The following is a 21,382-nucleotide window of genomic DNA, read 5'->3' as shown; positions in this document are numbered from 1 at the left end:
ACTAGATAAAGAACCTGATATAATTAGTTCCCTTGCATTCAGAATAAGTAATCAGATGTTTGGTTCAATTCTCAATGAAATCAGATAAGGGAACAGTAAAGGGAACAGACAGGGATCTGATTCCCAGGTCATCGTGCAGTTAACTCTATGCCTGTAAAAGCTACTGCACTGTACCGTCTGGCAGACTACTGCACTGTATCGTCTAGAAGCAGTACAACAACACAACTGTAGCTTGCTAAGGCAAAACTAAAGGATATTTTATTGCATCATCCTTGATGACCTCATACAGACATATTATTAACACGAGGCAAGGAATTTTATCTCTCCAACACTTGCAAATCAAAAGAACATATTCTCTCAAGTGCTAGCTACCATCTCTCTCAAGAACGAAGTTGCTGCAACCTCAAGGACCAGATCCAAAGATTGAAGATATCTTAAGTCCTTAGGTTTGTTGAGTATTTGTTATTTTGTTCTTCATTTGTAATCATACACTACTTTCAAGAAGTGTCTTTGTAGGACAAATTTAAACCACTGTTTGGTTTAGTTTCTTGAGTAGAGTTAGTCAAGGTGTGTTGCTTTGTAATAGAGTTATTGCAAAGGGCTTACAATAGAGTTATTTTAAGGGGCGAGGGATTAAGAGTTTAATTCCTAGATTGTAATAAGTTGTAATATGAAGTTTGCTCGGTTTAGTGGAGTTGAAATCCTACTAGGGTAGGTCGTAGTTTTTAATCCTTGATCAAGGAGTTTTCCACGTAAATATCGTGTGTTTTTTAATTTATATACTGCCGAGTTACTGTGGGAACAGATAGAGAACCTGGTTCCCTATACTGTTTGGTTTTACAGTTTGTTTCTTACTGTGAGAACTGATAGAGAACCTGATTCTCTATACAGTTTGGTGAACTCTTAGTTTCTCTTAGATAGGATCCATGTTTTCTTTTTTGTCGTATCTCTTTTTTCATTTTTAGTCGAATGTATATTTATATTGAACGCATAAGGTCAATTAGGTCCCAGCAACTTATTAAAATGAAAAAAACCTTTTCTGTTCTTTAATATAAATAATGCATTAAGGACGTTAAATGGGAGTATTATGGTTATCTATTTAAGTGGTTTGTTACATTTTATCAATATATGAGAATGCCATCTTAATCATAGACTCATAGTCATTTCTCCCAATAAAATTATAGCTTGCTCGCAAATAGTGGTTAATAGTTTATTCCTTGCTTTAACAACAAAGTAAAATGAGTGTCACAACAATTTTAAACGGTATGATATGATAAAAGAAATACCATTTGTACATTAATTTGGGATACATAAATTGGCAAAGTAATATATATTTCCATAGTCATATTAGTTATTAAATAATCACAAATAAGTTTGTACATATTTTAAATTGATAACCAGAGAAAAATATTAATTACTCTACTATTATTAATTAAACTGCACTAATAATATAATATTTCTTATACTTTCAATACATATAACTTAAATCATTTGCATCTTTTACTATTCTCCAAAAGATATCTTACACAAGGTAGCTGCATTATATCTTCTCCATGTAGTATGCACTATTAGATCAACAATAAAAATTACGTTTCAATTCTGAGTAAGTTGGAGTCGGCAATATAAGTCGTCACTCGTCATATTTTTTCCCTTTGAATTCATCTTAGTTCTACATTATACAAAATGAAAGTAAAATTAAAAATATTACTTAGAAATTATTTATATTTTCTACTAGTATAAATATCTCCATCCTAAAATGGTACCAAAGAGACATTAGAAGGGTTCAAACGCGTGAAATCATTAATTCCTGGGGCCAAATAAATTAAAATCTCCTAAAATGATCTGGTTTTAAGTTTCAGAAGCACTGGAAGATGGACCTAAAATATTCCTAATGCATTCTTCATATATGAATGGGCCCCTCTATGTGGGAATCCTTGTCTTGTTGTCATTTGATAATTGACACGTGTCTTCTAATTGGAATCTGTCAACTTGCTATTCCAATATTTCCAACATTTCTCGCAGGTATCAGGATTGGTTGCTAATGTAGACAAAAGTTCAATATATTTTGGAGGGTGAAGCCAGAGGTTCAACAAGCTATCTTGTATGCACTACAATTCACAAAAAGAGAGATACCATTTAGATACCCAGGGATTCGTCTAAGTACTAAAAGACTATCAATCATTAAGTGCAAGTCTCTTGTTGACAAGATGTTGGGCAGAATCAAGTCATGGACTACAAGATACTTATCATACGCAGGCAGACTACAACTTGTAAAGTCAGTGCTTTTCTCTATACAAGTATGTTGGTCGAAGGTGTTTGTTCTACCAAAAAAGGTAATCCAACTGGTGGAGGCTATATGTAGGAGCTTCCTATGGACCGGTGGAATTGAGATATCAAGGAAGACACTTATAGCATGAGATAGACTTTGCCTTCCTAGGGCTGCAGGGGGCCTCAATATCCTGGATATCTATGCGTGGAACTTAGCTGCTATTGGAAAATTGTTGTGGAATGTTTGCAGAAAAAGGATAATTTATGGGTCAAATGGATTCATTCTTACTATATAAAAAGAAGCACAGTGTTGGAAACAAAAGCTATTCAGGTTTTATGGATGATGCAGAAAATTCTCAAAACAAGAGTAATATTTGATCAAATAGGGCTAACTGAAGATGAAGTAGAAGTTATAAATAACTATTTAACCAAGAAGGTGTATGGGCATATTCATGGAGATTTTCCGAAAATACCATGGAGAAGATTGATATGTAACAATGCTAGATTACCTAAGTGGCTATTTATTTTGTTCCTGGCACTACATAGGAGACTTCAAACAAAAGAAAGGATTGCTTGCTGGGATAATTTAGATGACATGAATTGTGTCTTATGCTTGAAGGAAATGAAAACATTGATCACCTATTATTCGAGTGTGAATATACAAAGCAAGTATGGTCTAAACTGTTGAAATGAGAAGGCATCACCAGGAACGCTAGTAATTAGTAGCATGAAGTCACATAGGCAATGGAATATGCAAGAAGGAAAACTGCAAATCAAGAGATATACCGGATGACTTTAGCTGGATAAGAGAGATACATCAAAGAGAAGGTATAATGCATAGGCTAGATAGACACATGTCGTTTCTAAATTTCTATCCATAGAGGCTATTTGTGGAGCAGTAGAGTGTTGGCATCGATGTCCAGTAAGTTTGAGACTTAATGTCCAAACTGCTTGTTTTTTATTTTCGGAGTGTAAATATCTTTTTGAGTGGTAATATAAATAGTTAGTCACCCAAAAAAAGTATTACTTAGAAATTATTTATATTTTCTACGAGTATAAAAATATCCATCCTAAAATGGTACCAAAGAGACATTGGAAAGGTTCTAACGCGTGAAATCATTAATTTCTGGGGCCAATTAAATAAAAATCTCTTAAAATGATCTGGTTTTAAGTTTTAGAAGCAGTGGAAGATGGACCTAAAGTAATCCTAATGCATTCTTCATGTGTAAATAGGCCCACTATATGGGAATCCTTGTCTTGTTGTCATTTGATAATTGACACGTGTCTTTTGATTGGAATGTCAACTTGCTATTCCAATATTTCCAACATTTCTCGTAGGTATCTGGATTGGCGGCTAATATAGACAAAAGTTCAATATATTTTGAAGGGGTGAAGCCAGATGTTCAACAAGCTATCTTTCATGCACTACAATTCACAAAAGGAGAGATGTCATTTAGATACCTAGGGATTCCTCTGAGTACTAAAAGACTATCAATCATTAGGTGCAAGCCTCTTATTGACAATATATTGGGCATAATCAAATCATGGACTATAAGATACTTATCATACGCAGGCAGACTACAACTTGTAAAGTCAGTGCTTTTCTCTATACAAGTATGTTGGTCGAAGGTGTTTGTTCTACCAAAAAAAGTGATCCAACTGGTGGAGGCTATATGTAGGAGCTTCCTATGGACCGGTGGAATTGAAATATCAAGGAAGACACTTAACGCATGAGATAGACTTTGCCTTCCTAGGGCTGCAGGGGGCCTCAATATCCTGGATATCTATGCGTGAAACTTAGCTGCTATTGGAAAATTATTGTGGAATGTTTGCAGAAAAAGGACAACTTATGGGTCAAATGGATTCATTCTTACTATATAAAAAAAGGTACAGTGTGAAAAACAAAAGCTACTCAGGTTTTATGAATGATGCAGAAAATTCTCAAAACAAAAGTACTGTTTGATCAAATAGGGCTAACTGAAGATGAAGTAGAAGTTATAAATAACTATTCAACCAAGAAGGTGTATGGGCTTATTCATGGAGATTTTTCGAAAATACCATAGAGAAGATTGATATGTAACAATGCTGGATTACCTAAGTGGTTATTTATTCAGTTCTTGGCATTACATATGAGATTCCAAACAAAAGAAATGATTGCTTGCTGAGCTAATTTAGATGACATGAACTGTGTCTTATGCTTGAAGGAAATGAAGATATTGATCACCTATTATTCGAGTGTGAATATACAAATCAAGTATGGTCCAAACTGTTGAAATGACAAGGCATCATTAGGAATGCTAGTAATTGGTAGCATGAAGTCACATGGGCAATGGAATATGCAAGAAGGAAAACTGCAAATCAAGAGATATATCGGATGACTTTAGCTGGATAAGAGAGATACATCAAAGAGCAGGTAGAATGCATAGGCTAGATAGACACATGTCGTTTCTAAATTTTTATCCATAGAGGTTGTTTGTAGAGTAGTAGAGTGTTGGCATCGATGTCCAGCAAGTTTGAGACTTAATGTCCAAACTTCTTGTTTTTTATTCTCGGAGTGTAAATATCTTTTTGAGTGATAATATAAATAGTTAGTTACCAAAAAAAAAAATTACTTTGAAATTATTTATATTTTCTACGAGTATAAAAATCTCCATCCTAAAATGGTATGAAAGAGACACTGGAAGGGTTCAAACGCGTGAAATCATTAATTCCTGGGGCCAAATAAATAAAAATCTCCTAAAATGATATGGTTTTAAGTTTTAGAAGGAGTGAAAGATGGACCTAAAATAATCCTAATGCATTCTTCATGTGTGAATGGGCCCACTATGTGGGAATCCTTGTCTTGTTGTCATTTGATAATTGACACGTGTTTTCTTATTGGACCCATATCGTAATGTGTTTTTCCTTTTGATTTGTCAAATTGTACAAACAATTATAGGGAAGAATGATTAGTTTAGTCCACTAAGCTAATTATGTTTTCCTAAGCCGCCATGCTATGTCATTAAATAAGAATCACGCAATCCCAGTAAATGCAGCATCATTAAGGGGAGAATAAAAGAACGAAAACGGAAGTAAAAGAAAAGGAAAAAAAATGTTACATTAATATTTCGTTTAAAATTTTAAAGATTAAAATGAGTTTTTTTGCATTCATATCTATCTTGAAGTGTCTAACTGATAAATAATGCCAAGTTTCAAAGGATATCTAGGAATTTACCCTTTTTCTAAGTTCATACACATGTGCTCCAATCTCCAGTATATTATGCTGGAACTTCCTGTGTGTCGGAGTTCCAGCATAATATGCTGGAAGTTCATACACAGGTCCACTAATCTCCAGTATATTATGTTGGACCGGTCCGTGTTGCAGCAAAATAGTGGCTATTTTTCAATGACTTTGCAAATGCTGTCTATTTTTTAATTATCAGTCCAAAAACTAGCTAGCCCGTGCTATTTTTACGTAAATGTATGATATTGGGTTCAATCCAAGTGGAAGCAATTGAATCCATATTGATGAGACGATCCAATCCAGTTCCCCTTCCAACATTGGGCCTGTAGATGTTAGTGCGCTATATATTTGAGGGAATTACACATAAATAACAATTCACATACATACTTTGCAACTAGATGACCTATATTCAACTTTGCAAAGTTGTAGTCCAAAAATAGTTGGCCAAGATTTAACATTCAACTTTAAATAGATTCTCGAAATCACTATTTAGTTTTGCACAAATAGGATACTTCGGTGTCACTTTAATTTTTTAATTGCACCTACCTCATGGGCATTACTTCAAGTTTAAAAAGTGTTGCTTCTTGCTAGCCCCAAGGACAACACTTATTTTTACCTTAAATGTTTGCTCATAGGACAAGCGGGGTAAAAAAAATCAAAACCATCCATTTTCAAGATCATTAGGAGTAATTTCCTATATTTCATTTCACAATCTTCGAGAAACCAACTGGGCTATCATATCAACAGACAGTTTTTGGGCTGTGAAATGAAATTGGCCAAAAATTGAGTTCATCTTATTTGTTTATCATACTTGAATGAGCCCAGCACAGAAGTAGACTTTTGCTGCATATACTTTTACTTCTTTTCAAACTGTTCGTCAAACCAATGAACAAACTTAGGATCTAATTTGCTAGTTGATGCAGAAGAGGCTGATCTAGAATTACAATCAATGGACTCTAGAAGCGGAGCCAAAAATTCAAGCTTATGAGTCCGGAATTTTAATCGTTTTAAGTTAATGAGTTCTAAATTAATGATTTATACATATTTAATGAAATTTTTTAATACAAATATAGAGTTCGAACCAAAACTACAAGGTTCGGCTGAACCTACTCTCGGCACTCTAGCTCCGCCGATGATGGACTCCAAATGTATGCAACATCACAGTGAGTTCGATGGATGCAAAAATATTGGTCCATGAATTCTAATAAGAGATCTTAAAGAAAGGCAAGAATTCCACACCTCAAATTCGAACTTCAAACCTAATGAGCGCGCTTGAGACTACACTCATAGCTCGCCATATGTCAGGGGATTCAACAATTTAAATAGGCGGAATACATATGCGACCACTTAAACTTGTTCGTCTTTTTGATCACCTGATCCATGCTTAAATTGTACCTATCGAACAATTGGTCAAAGTTCAATAGGTCTTACCATTTTAATAAATACAAAAAAAAAAAAAATCTTGTTTTCAACCTATTTGCAAAGGATCATTTTCACCCTTAAAAGAGACCAAGAAGCAGCTATGACATTCCAAAGGCTTTTACACAAACATTGCTAAAACACTTTGATTGGATCTGTCAACAACAGAAAGAAGTAACTATTACAGAAACATAAATTAATAATACACTTGAATCTGTTTGCCTATTTGTATGAAAAAGGAAGAGCTCATTTTAAACTCAATCTCCTTTTCATTCAAGAACCATATCACTACTTAAATAAATATAACATAGGCAATATATCCACACAAATATATAGAAACTAAAGTTATTCTCAAGGTGAAATCCCCATTTTCCAGGACATAACAAAGTTTTTCCCAACTGGTAATTCTAGTCCTTGTATATCTAGCATCATACTCTTCCTCTTATCGCCTCCCTCCTCGAGTTTGTCAATATACTTGTGTTCTTCAGTACTAAACTGCACGTTCGAAGTATCTGTAACTTGAGTTCCATCCACTAGAATTTCAAATGCACCTCCAATTCGGTCCAAACCTAACACTGTAACCTTCTCAATAGACCAACCTTTATCCATCGCGTATTTGCTCTCTTGAACTTCAGACCAAATCTTCACTGTTCCATTGCTGGTTTTTGCATAGAAGTCGATATATGTTGACTGTCCATTTCCTAGCTTCATCTCTGGAAGCTCATCCTCGTCGAGGAAAAGCTTTCCCGTAGCTTCCCCTTCGGATGCTCCTAATGGGAAGGCTACGACGATAGTAAAAGGTGTCATTCTTGCTTCTTTTGTTAACATCCCACCGCGCTGCATTGGTATTATGGCGTTTTGGTACAAATGCACGTTGACTACATGCAATGGTGCATCAAGTGTGAGGTAGTGTGGTTCTTTTGTGACAACGGCCTGTGTCATATCGAATAAACTATACCAAGTGCCCGGAGGAAACAGCGCTTTCACCTCAGTTTTACCTTGTTCTAGCACCGGAGAAACCATGACACTGCTTCCAATCAAGAATTGAGTACTCAACTCGTAAAGCTTTGGGATGTTCGGGAAAGAGAAGAACAGTGGCCGAGCAATTGGTGCACCAGTAGTGTGTGCCTCATAGTTCAAGGTGTAGAAATATGGTAGCAATTTATATCTCATTCCTAAAGCGTTACGAGCAGATTCAGCCACACTTTTCCATTGGTAAAGTTCCTGTCTTGGCGAGTAGTAATTCGCGTGATCCCTTGAGAAGGGATAGAACGCGCCAACTTCAATCCAACGGTTGCATAGCTCCTCAGTAGGCGCCGGATAAAATCCACATATGTCCGAACCAACCATTGGAACACCAAATATACCAAAATTCAAGACTGTAGAGATTGAATACCTCAAATCTTCCCAAGTTCCTTTGTTATCCCCTGTCCAATGTGCAGCATAATGGCCCGAGCCAACAAACGTAGCACGAGACAATATGAACGGACGTTTGCCCTCTAACGCTTGAAGACCCTTGTGAGTTGCAATAGTCTCAGAGAAACCATAAAGACTATGAGCATCATATTCCCTAACTCCATTGTAATGTGTTGCACTAGTGGCAATAGTTTTGTAACCTATTGGAGCTTGAATTCCAGAAGCGTTTATCTTATAAGGCGGATCATCCCACTTTGTGCTCGTTACATTCTTGCAATCTAGGCAACAAATCCAACCCGGACCTGTGCCATTAGGACATATCCTTCCCTCCGGGATAGTGCACAAACCAGTGCAGAAGTTGGAAACTTCATTCATATCAATCCAAAGGCCATCAATAGGAGCAAGTTCATGGAATCGTCGAATTTCATCACCCCACCACTCAACCGTTTTAGGGTTGAGGAAGTCAGGGAAATGAACGGCACCAGGCCAGACTTGTGCTAAAAATGGCTTGCCTTGATATTTGATGAAAACATCATTGGCAATACCTCTTTGATAAACACCATAACTTTTGTTAACTCCAATTCCAGGATCATTAATCACAATATAATGCATGCCTTCGGCGTGGATTTTTTCCAAGAATGCCCTTAACTTTGGGCCAGGGTAGTTGACAGGGTTGAGAGTGAAATCCTTCTTCCCATCCATGTGATCATCATCATTCCAAATCACATCAAGAGGAATCTTTGCTTTCTTGTAATTGGCAATAACATCTTCAATTACAGATAAATTGTGGTATCCCCACCTGCATTGATGGAAACCTGTAGCAAGAGGAAATATTGAATTAGGCCATGAATCTTGAATACAAATTTATTTTAACACCATAGTAGTACAATCCAATTTTAGCAGTAATTTAGTATGTTTTGAAAGTTAAATCCCCCTCCCCCCCCCCCCCCCAACTTCTGATAAGGATGTAACAGCTCAATCCACTAGTGATATTGTTCGCTCTGTGCCACGGGCCGCACTGCTTTAAAACGCATCATTAGGATCTAAGATTTGTTTACTTATATATCCAGCATCTCTCCCGTGTTTTGTCGATGTGAGATTCTCTAGGGTGTCACAAACAATTATGTCCGGTCACACACATCGACTATTTTTCCGCGTACCTGCTACCTCCCACCATCAGCAGGTATCGAGTAGCTCATCATCTTTGATTCCCTTATTCAACCATGAGATGGAAACCACATATTTTGATATAATTTCAAGAACCTTTTAGTTAAATGTCTAGAATTTTATCAAGTCTTGTTACAACTAGTAACAGTTTTGTACCATTTGCATGACAAGAAAACACTTGAAAACTACAGTTCGGCTATGATTAACAAAAAACCAACACTTGTCCAACAGCAGCACAACAGATCAAGTCATACGTCCAAATGACACTTTATGTTAAATCAAATATGCATTATTGAGTTTCAACTTGTTTGTACATCTACCAACCGTAATGCTAATTTAAGGTTTCTATCAAAGGGACCTTAATTAAAAAAAGTTAAAGTTTAGTTTTGTGATTAAAATTTGATGTGATTGCTCAAATTTACACATATGTAGGGAAGATTACACCTACTACCACTACAGCATCACCCAATGATCTAAATCTGCTTTTTCTTGACAGTTTTTGTTTTCTGCCATGACCAGCTAATGGAGGAGACTATTGTTTTAAATTTTACTTAAATATTTACTAAATGTTGCTCGAACTTTTTAAAAATATAGCTAGGTGTGTGTCGAACCCTCTAAAATAGTGAATTTATGGAGGATTTAAAACACATAGTATCATTTTCAGAGTCTACACAACATGGCAATTAAGTTAATTATAAAGTAATTACAAGTAAATCTCTTGTGAACATGTTGATTAGTAATCGGGTAAAAACAATAACTAACCTAGTATTACATGTTAGACTGCACTGACAAGTGACAATGTAAAAATTTTGCATAGTAACTAACTTACTATTACATGTTAGACTGCACTAACGACATATATATAACATAAAATTAAAATACTAATGATTATAGGCACCGTATGACCATTTTTAGGTTACTTTTTAAATTATATCCCCATTAGATGTAGGTGATTAACCTACTATTACATGTTAAACTACACTAACAATATCAATTCGTAATCTAAATTCCTACAATAGCCTAGGGGAATAAATTTGGCACTTGAAAATAGTTCAACAATTTTTTATTTTTTTTCCAGATATATTTAGAACACTGAACTAATGGGGACAAAATATTAAAAGTATCCCCAAAAGAGGCCCCCTAAAGCAAAAACGCTATAAATGTGAAGTTTTGGTGTATCCTTTTTCTGTGGGCCTTTTTCGATGAGAAAAATAAGTAAAAATAATACTGGCTAGCCAGTTTTCGGACTGATAATTGAAAAATAGTCAGGAATTTGAAAAATAACCACTATTTTGCTGCAACACGAAAAGTTCTAGCATAATATACTGGAGATTGGTGCACATGTGTATGAACTTCCAGCATAATATACTGGAGATTGAAGCACATGTGTATGAACTTCCAGCATATTATGCTGGAACTCCAGTATATTATTTTGGAAGTTCACATGTAAAAAATTCGAATTCCAGTATATTATGCTGGAATATTTTTCGAGTTTCGAATATTGTTTTCGTTTAAATTTATCTTTAGATGAAAAATTGCTAAATTTTAATTAATTTTGAAATTGTTAGCTATTTTTCAATTAAAAAAGAGTGCGAGAGAATCAAAGATTTTTTTTAGTAGTCAAAAAAGTGATTTCAACTTTTCAGAGATAAAGAGATTAAAAAGGAAAATAGCAGTGATGACAAAGAAATCAGTACTACTGGACCAGTCCACCAACTAATAAATATCAGTAATTTCATTTGATACAATAGTACAAATAATTCATGACACATTTTAATCAATACCTACCATCTTGCCCTATTAGAGTATGAACGTAGACCAAAAATCCTTTAGTAATTTAAGGTACTTACCTGTAAAGATCAAGCAAAATCTTCTATCTAATGATGTGTATAATGATGATTAGCCAAATAAAGCCAGAAAGTTTTTAAGTAAAAGATAATAGTCAACATTATACAAGATTTGTTTATCTACTCAATCATTTGATAGTGGCAATCATTTTCAAGTGTGATTATTAAAAATCATATCTTTTTTTCTCTTATCCTCCAAGAAAATTCCATCAGTTGTAATTAATTGGCATATCCTAGGGTTTTAAATATATAATAAAAGTAAAAATATGATATAAAGAAAAATAAAATAACTTACCATCCTCCTAGTAAAAGTGTCACATGTATTAACTACTTAAAAACTTCCATGTCCGAATTGAGAAAAAGATGTGACCATTAAAAGAGTCAGAAATACTTATTCATATTTAAATTTATATTAAATCAATAAATATATAATATACACTTTTTTCATACCTAAATTGAGTGTGAGTGAATTTTTTTTTTTTTATGAAAAAAGAATTCTTCGCTAATTTATCAATTATTGAGATGGTCCACAATGTAACAATTGCTATCCTAATTTTGTCCCTTGTACAAATCTCCTAACGTATGTACCGCCAAAATAAATACATACTATTATTAAAAGACAAGTCACGGGATTCTAACTTCCCAACCTCAAATGTAAGCTACAACCAAAGAGGTGGACTTATCCTCGAACCCCCACATGTCTATTGTCTTTTTTCTTTATAATCGAAGTATTCGAGTCTTATCTTAACTATTTTCATAAAATATGGGGAAACTACTTACTATCTCCATTTATAAGTAGCTCATTATCAAAATTAGTCAATTCATAAAATATTAATAATATTAGCCAATTAATTATTTGTAGCAAAAAAAAAAAGTCAAATTTTTGCTTTCTTTTGAGTGAGTGTTATTAGAATAGATTGGGTACATCATAAAGAGCTTGAATCTCAGTTTTGGGATGATTTGGTAAAGTTTTGAGATGGTTTGAATTGAGAATTCAAAGTAAAAACTGAACATGAAAATAATAATATGTGTATCATTTGTGTATCACATATGTATCATATTTGCATCAATTGTGTATCACATGTACACCTGTGTATGAGATACATGCGTGATACATGTTTGATACATATGTCGTAGAAGAATTTTTTAAACTCGATTTAATTACGAATTTCGATACAAAACTAGTCCAAATCAACTCCAATCTTCCTCAAATTTTGTATATTGACTTATCTATATGTTTTCAATGAATTTCAATTATACCCATTAACTTTTTCGCTAAAATTTTTGGAATATTGTATTTTTTTTTGTATTTCATCACCTTATTTGCTACCTCATCCATGAAATTACTTTCCGTCTTGCCTCTTATGTTGCTAATCACGTTTAAAAATATAGAAGGAGATTTTTGTATGTGATTCTTTGAGAGAAAGAACCTTATTTATTTAGTTTTTTTAATTTTTATATGTGCTTGTCTAATTTTGATAAGTGTATGACTAATAGCTAGAGGTTAGTAAGTTAGACTTATTTGGACATTTGTCTACGTTTCCCTAAAATATTTATTATCTCCTATCTACGTCAACACAAGATATGAGATAATTCTGTCCAACATGTCTATTAGCTTTATAACCAAAATGGTTAATGAAGAATTAGTTTCACATTAAGCCACTTTACAACAGGCTATGTTATGTGAGTTTAAGTTATGTGCCCAAGAAAGTGTATATTTTTTCACGTTCAGATTAAGTTGATCGGCCTATAATGTATGAATTTCCAATGAATATTATATATACCACATTTACAAGATCTGAATTGTATGAGTCCTAGTAGTTCAAAGTAAAATGTATGTCTAAACATAGCGTTAACTTATAGAAGAATTACTCAAATAGACGCTCATTCAACCGCTTAAACTAAAAATAGTCAGTAGATATATAATATATGCATAATTTATGTATTATATGTATATAATTTTATATAATTAATATATAATCTATATATATGCTAGAAAAAAAAAAGAATATGATCTGCTATTTACGTAAAGATCCTTTAATTACAATGTTTTACCTACTTCAACTTAAATGCTGCCTTTTATCAACTTTATCAGCATATATCCAGGCCCCTACTAATACAATATACTAACTTAGTTGAAACCATACCAACCAAAAACTAAATATCAACAAATATCACAATTAATGCCATTAAATGAAGTGAAAAAGATAAGACAAGAATTTATAAGAAAACTTACCAAGAGACCAATAGGGCATAGGAGCAGGCCTGCCTATAAATTCAGTATATTGATCAACAACAGCAAGAGGTGTGGGACCAGCAAAGAAGTAAAAGTCCAAAATACCCCCTATCACTTTATATGTCAATGAATTCCCTCTGTAAAACACATCCATTCCATTGCTATTTAGCAATAAAACTGCATGTGCATAACCTTCACCATTCAAATTCCTCAAATCCATATACATTGGATGTGAACCATACAAATCCATGTTCAAATTAATTGCTGATTGGTCAGTTGTGTATAAAGTGTAAGGGTCATTTGGGTAAATTTTAATACCATGGGGTTGTGTATTTTCACCTAAACCATATAAAGAAGCATCTTTGGGTAATTTTGTTGATATTTCAAGATATTGGTCTTTAAATACCAAATTATTATATGGGTCTGAATCATCTGAACTTGAATTGAAAAGGGTTTCTCCATTTGATTTTCTTTTCACAGAAAAACCAAAAGGGTCAGTGGTAAAGCTGAAAATTAACTCATTCCCTGAATATTCTGAGGCTCCTAATGGAAATGGATTATTCTTTCTTGAAACACCAATTGTTTGTTTCAATAATGGGGCCTTTTCCCTTGGTAATAAATTGTATGGAACTTCCCATCTTTCCTTCTCTGCATCTGTTATTTGAATCCTCAATCGATTATCTGTCTCATGCCTGTAATAATAATCACAAATTTAACATAAAGATTCAATTTTTAGAACAGAATGAGAAGAATGGGAAGTGTTTGAATACTTACTTGACATAGAGCTGCAGATGAGGAATATCAGGGCCATAAATATTGTTCTTTTTCTTGACTTTGAGGTGACCAATGAGTCCACCATCTGGTGATTCTTCAATGGCTATTAATCTATAGCCTTTGCCAATCTTGACTGGAGTTGTGTACACTAAATTTACACAAGAAATGCATATTGTCAAGAATAGCAAGAAATGAAATAATGGGGAAGAAGAGAAAAAATTCATGGTTTTTGCTAGCTAAGGGGGAAAGAATGAAGAGTGTGAAGCCTGAGTTTGGCACTTTGCAAGAGTAACTGTTTGGGGTTTTGTGGATTTATATAATAGGCAAAAGGAAAGAGAAGAGTAATAGAGTAAATGTGAGTATGTTAATGAAAAGAAGATTGATATCATCTTAACAATCTCTTCTCTTTGCCCATGTGACTTATGATGTTCCTTTGGTCCCACTTCTTTGAAAAATTCCTTTTAATTTTCCTTTTGTTATATCCCATCACTGGCGTTAATTGAGGTTATGAGAATAAGATCTTCCCATCGAACGTCTATCCAAAATAGTCTCTTATACTCTCTCCGTCTAATTTTATTTGTCCACTATTTTAAAAATAGATTTTTATTTTTACTTATTCACTTTTTCATATCAAGAAAAAAATAATTTTATTTTTTCTGTTTTGCCCTTAGTATTAATTACTCATTCCAAATTCATTAAGACATCAATTAATATGAGTATCATGGTAAATTATGCTCTTTATTTAGTATTTCTTAAGTTGTGTGCAAAGTCTATAGTGGACAAATAAAAGTGAACGAAGAGAATACAATACAAAGATAAAATCTATGTATTCCTCATTGTCTCATACCTTATTGTGGAATTACACTGAGTATAATATTATTGTTGTTGTTGTTGTTCTTTCAAGAAGTATGGTGGGATGTAAGAATTATTCACCGTTAATTAGATATTTCGAGTTTGTGGCAGCGGGAACATGATCGTTTCTCTCATGTTAAATGTTATTTACCATTAAAGAGTATAGTGGATGAATATAAATTTTCTATAGTTAATTAGAGGTATCGGGAATGAAGCTAAAAGGAGGCAAGGTAGTCAATAAAATTTCCTTCGCCAAAAACTCGTAACCTGCAAATAGGCCAGTAACAAAATTTTTTGGTTATTAATTGTTGGATCCCTTGATATAAGAAAATATTTATTGTAATAGTAAAGAGTGTAGAAAAATTATTTTAAATCATAAATTAAGATTTTAGGTCTGACACTCTAGTATATTTCTTTTTCAATTTTCTTATAGTATAATTTTTTAGTTTCGTCATTAATCTTAAAAATGAAGAAACTCCTTGTAAAAGTGTTATGTGGTATTTAAATCCAAATTAATCAAGCATACCACCCAATAAGTCTCTTAACACCCCTCCCCCCCCCCCCCAAATAAGTCTTTTAACACCCTCCCCCAAACCAAATCCCCCTTCCCCCTTCCCTTCGTAGTACGTACTGAGAGGGGAAAAGAGCGAGGAAAGTGTCTATCAACAGTTTCACAGTTTCAATACTTAAAATGAATGAAAGGGAGTTTTGACGTAACTGGTAAAGTTACTCACATGTGATTAGAAAATATTCTTTTGCAAAAATATAGGGTAATACTACGTATAATAAAATCGTATGATCCGACCATTCTTCGAACCTCGCGCATAGCGTAAATTTAGTGCACCGGACTGCCCAAAAATACTGAAAATGAATGGCCTTTCATGCTATCATGCTCTGTTTCAACAAAACAGGAGATCTCTGAAGAAATGGGCAGTGGGCACATCTTTGTGTAAATATAGGGAATTGTAATATCAATATTTTTATACAGAATCAGAGATGTGGTTCAATCTTGTTTTTACGTCAAGTTGTTCTAGAAATTATTCCTCAGTCATAGTAAGAAAAATTGCTTCCCAAGAATTATTGTTTTTAAAGAAAAATGTTGATTAACAATGGATACAACACAATCTTGCATTTAATACAAATCATGTAAACAGAGGTAGACAGTAGGATATAGTAAATAATATGATCTACTTGATAACTTGTGCCAATCACATTAATTAATCACGGGATACAAGCATGGATTACGATATTCGTCTATTCAATCAAACATGCCAGTCAATTCTGCGGTGATTTAATTAGTAATACTAATTGTTGCTCATTTTTTTTAATTTTTTTTCTAATATTAATTAATTGCATATGTCGAAATTAGTCATTGATAGTTGCATCAACGTAGACAACCTATATTACACCCCCTTAGGGTGCGATTTTTTCCGAACTCTATGTAAACGGGAGATGTTTTATATACCCAGTTGCCCTTTTTATTTTAAAGTTTATGTTAAAAATAACTCCTTGCTAGATAAGTTTTAATTTGCCCTAATTTATATAGCAACAGTCTCAAGATCTAGGTTCATCACACGCATTGTCTGTTTTGGGCAAACAGACCTTATGAATTTTCCCTATCATCAAACCAAAAATTGCACACACCATATGAATTTGTGATGTAACTTATAAAGTTCTTTATTTTTCTCTCTCATTTCGACGTGAGATTCGCTTAAGTGACATGTGCACTCCTTTTAGATTTTTGTCAACCTAGAAGTCTGTTAGTCTTACTTGACTCGCACTCGTCGGTGGCGTCAGAAACAGGGTGAAAATATTTATGTACCTTAATACTTGGCTCAACCAAGTGTCTTGGCTAATTACGGGTGTATGATCTAAAAAAATGTGACTAACATGATGTTAGGGGTGTACATGGACCGAATTGATTCGATTTTATTAAAATCGAACCAAACCAATTATATCGGGTTAGATTGGTTCGGTTTTATCGGGTTTTCGGGTTTTTCTATTATATGAATATTATTTCGATCTTAATTTGTTAAAGCTATGGATAACGTTTTGATAAGTGAATATATGTTTAGCAAATATTGAAAAAATCGACAAATATATGATTCATCAAAATATTGTAATGGGAATTCTTTTTTTTACTAACACATAATAGTTATTTTCTTAGTCGTCTAACAATTAATTTTTCGTTAATGTACGCTTTCAAGGTTAACACATGAGAGGATCCCAAATATTTTTACATTTTTTAAAAAGAAAATTCAATATAAAGTCTTAAAAATAGATATAAAATTTATATACTTATATGTCGGTTTGATTCGGTTTTTTATTTAATACCAAACCAAGTCAAACCAAACCTAGTCGGATTTTTTAATCGGTTTGGTTTGATTTTTCGATTTGGTACGGTTTTTCGATTCGATGTGAACACCCCTACATGTTGTAACCGATAAAATTACACTAAACTAAACGTGTAAAATACATTTTTAATTTACTAGTAGATAAAATTAAATTAGGCATTGGTTAATTGCGGTCAACGTTTTACTACAAAAAGCATATGATTTATCGATATGTTCATTTAGGTAGCTAGTCGACATTGTCAAAAGAGACAAAGAAAAAGTTAATCTAAATAAGTAAATGACAATTTCGTATACTCCTAATATAAACTATACATTAATCTCCTCCACTTATTTAGCTAGCAAGTATATCCATTCCTTTAAAAGTGGGTACAATTCGATAATTTTAAAATTTGTTCATTCTCTTATCTTTATTACTTAACCATAATTTATTTTAAAATTTTCTTTACAAAAAAGAAATATAGAACAAAGGAGTCGAGATCTTGAGATTGACAGTGCGTTCAATTTGGAGACTTCGTTTCCAATAACTAAAATATTTAATTACTAAGGTTTTGAGATTTCTAGTCGATTTAAATGAGCACAAAAAGATGGTCCTTTTAGACTTTTGAACAAATCAAAAGTCTCTATAGTAAAACTCATTTGTTATGATATTATATTATCTCTTATAGTGATATTTAAAAGAGCATTTATTATTTAAATCTTATTTGACTATTATTAATGAAAAATACCGAATAACTCTTTTTTTTTTTCAACTTGTTTGTTTGTGTTATAAAAGATAATAAAATAATTTTAGTATGGATATTATAGGAAGGTAATTTTATATAGAGTGTACTATCATAACATAGAAGTAAAATATAATATAAAAAACTAGTTCCACAAAAACTTGCATGTTATAATGAAATATTTATTATAAAAAGTAGAGAGTTCTGACTATAGTTTGATTGTATTGGTACATTTCATGGGCGGGCTTATTAAAAAGTTTGTTTGTGTTACTTCTATAAATTGTGTAATTACGTTATATGAACGGAAAATGGTCAAATGTATTCCTATACTGTCTGAAATAGTTTAAATATTTCTTCCGTTTAAATATCCGTTTAATTATGTCCTTACCATTATACTTTGATATAGATAAACCCCTAATTTAAACCGAATGACATGTGTCAGCTTAGGAACAAAATAACCCCCAATTTTATTATTCGGATCCAATTAAAACCCACCCCAAATTGTTTACTCATTACACGGCTCAATTTCTCTCCAAACTTATTAAATCCTTTCTATATATAACCAATCAAATACATGTGTATGAACTTTCAGGTATAAAACTTATTACAACGACTCATTTTCCGTTATATAAAAGATAAACGGTTAGGATAACCAAGTATAGTGTTGACAGGTCTGTAAAGAATTAAACCAAAAAATGCTTGTGCGCTGCGATATTAAGTCATCCTATTTAAAAATTTAATCAATTAAAGAGAAGTCACTTTTTATTTATTTATTTTAGTTCTACCATTGGAGGTTCAATACATATTAATTGATTCAATATACTACTAAAAGCAACTTAACTAGCAAAATTGAAGTCCTTTACAAGACCTTCTTATCTTGTGATTAGTTATTCTCTTTTAGCGATATTTACTCTTTCCTATTTCTTGGTAGTTAATAGGTATCATCAAAAGAAAGAGGAAAAAGGGGGAAAACGCCCACAAAAGTTACATATAATTTGGTTTTAAACACTATTTTACGCAATAGCTTTTGTAGAAATTCACGTGAAATCAAGGATTCATATTTAAGATAAGCATGGAAGATATTGAGCCAACATGAAATGAGCATTAGGCCTCACCCTTATTAGATAAGTTACTACTTGAAAATAAAGTACTTATCTTTGGTGCATGTGTATGGTTCCTATATGATCGCAAATTAATATAATAGTAATGGTCGGACCAATAAACCGAATTTCAAGCTAAAGATTCTTATAAATTAATAAAAAATTTAATACAAAAGCAGAATCTAAGCAATAATTAGTGGATTCACGTGAACACGGACCTATTGCACTAGATCCACCTCTGACTATACAACTCATTATAATTAAGTCATAAATTAAGATTAAGCAATTATATAAGTATTAATTAATTATGGCTAAGTGATAAATCATGTGTGGAAAAATACATGCACTTAGTGTTTTAATGTATCGGTAGATAAGTTCTTGTAAAAAATTTAATGAGGAGGAGTTAGGTATAGTAATTGTTTTTTATAAAAAAACAATTACGAGATTAAGTTCCTTGTAAGTGTGGTCATGCTGTCAGTTCCCAACCTTTCCCGCAAATATAATCCATCGTATTATATTTCCTTCTTGATTTTCTATTATGAAATTAAATTGAGTGCTTTAAATTTTGTCAAAATAAAATCAGGCTGTAACATAATCGACAAAGCAATCAAATGCTTGTAGAGGGGTTTATTCCAACTAGACCCACTAGTATTAGCAGAATTATTGAAGCAAAATCAAGAAAAATGAAATAGTGAAATCTTTATTTTTAGATAATATTGAATCTTTCACAATATTTTAGAATATTACAACCGAGTTTCCTGCACATTTAGCTAATCTTTTCTGTTCAAATTAATCCGCCTGAATAGTCTCATCCTCTTTTAAATTTATGATAAGTTAATTGGCATTATGTCCCCCACTGATTTTAATAAATATATTAAAGAAAGTGACATGTCTTAAAATTTCTTTCGTTTATGCTTATTATTATAGACTTATTTCAAATTTAGAAAACTATTTGCTTTTTGTTTTTTTCCTTTGTTTTCACGTGAAACACTAGTTTTCCAGGATATGTTAATAATTATTCTGTTGTTTTTTTCGTTTTGACTAGAAGGAAGGATACGGCCAAAGAGTTCCACATTTCTTGGGATTTTTGGCTCCGATTTTTGTCAACTGCAAGTCTATATTTTATTTTGACTAAAACTCTCAACTTAATTAGTGTAGCTATCTTGAAAGTTCAATCAGACTCTAATGGGGCGGTGATTCAAACTTCTGTCATGTCTTAAATATCATATCTTATAAAAAAATTATTTCCATGAATTATAAGTGATTCCTGCTATAATGAATAATATTTTAATTGACACTAAACAGAAAATTGAGATACGCAAGTGATAAATTAAAAAAAATAAAAAATTATTGAAAGTTTCATTTATTTTGTTGCCTCTTGTGGACGCCTTTAGTAGGGTTTTCCATGCGTGGATGATATGTTTTTGTAGAAGGCAGGGTTAATCTTTAACTTAGAAAGAAATTAAAAAATTTATGTACCTTAGCTTGACCCCAACCAAGCCTATGAAATTTAGAGTCTTTATGTTAAATGGCTTGTTTTCCTTGTTCGAGATAGGTAGTTCAATTTCTTCCTTTAGAACAGTTCTTTAAATAAATTTCATATTACATATCTAGATATGCTGTCAATCGAATGTAAATAATTAACGGATGTGTTCTAAGGCTTTCATCTTTTTTTTTTCCCAACCGTTTTGCCTTTTTTATATGTGAAATATTTTCTAGTTAACCACACAGTGTGAACTAGAGGCGGATGTAGGCATGTAGCCTTGCAATACCAAGTATCTGAATACAATATTTTCAACGAGGTATATGGATTTATATGCAAAAACTTACTAAAATTATAATAAATAATAAATATAATCATATAAACCCATAATTTTACATATATAAAGTGGATCAATACCAAAAACCTTAAAAGTAAAACACATAAAACTTAAACCCTGAATCCATCTCTCGTGTGGTGGTCCACGCTATTCTTCGCTAAGATATATTGAACCCAAAGAGGAGCTA

At 32.7% G+C, this 21,382-nt stretch overlaps 1 protein-coding gene and 1 long non-coding RNA gene across 2 annotated transcripts; both read right to left on the bottom strand.

Moving 5' to 3' along the window:
- Positions 1-7,029: 7,029 nt before the first annotated feature.
- LOC104093715 (alpha-xylosidase 1) lies at positions 7,030-14,711 on the bottom strand. The gene is made up of 3 exons (XM_009599510.4): positions 14,351-14,711; positions 13,577-14,268; positions 7,030-9,141 (listed from the first exon to the last, which is right to left on the bottom strand). Exons 1-3 carry the CDS (start codon positions 14,572-14,574, stop codon positions 7,262-7,264), a joined length of 2,796 nt encoding a protein of 931 aa, XP_009597805.1. The 5' UTR covers positions 14,575-14,711; the 3' UTR covers positions 7,030-7,261.
- LOC138900619 (uncharacterized) lies at positions 10,151-13,570 on the bottom strand. The gene is made up of 2 exons (XR_011411736.1): positions 10,319-13,570; positions 10,151-10,255 (listed from the first exon to the last, which is right to left on the bottom strand). It is a non-coding gene; the product is annotated as an uncharacterized lncRNA (long non-coding RNA).
- Positions 14,712-21,382: the final 6,671 nt, after the last annotated feature.

Source organism: Nicotiana tomentosiformis, chromosome 10 (assembly GCF_000390325.3).
Source record: "Nicotiana tomentosiformis chromosome 10, ASM39032v3, whole genome shotgun sequence".
NCBI lineage: Eukaryota > Viridiplantae > Streptophyta > Magnoliopsida > Solanales > Solanaceae > Nicotiana > Nicotiana tomentosiformis.
Note: the sequence above shows the minus strand (reverse complement) of the source record. Positions and strands in the feature narration are given on the sequence as shown.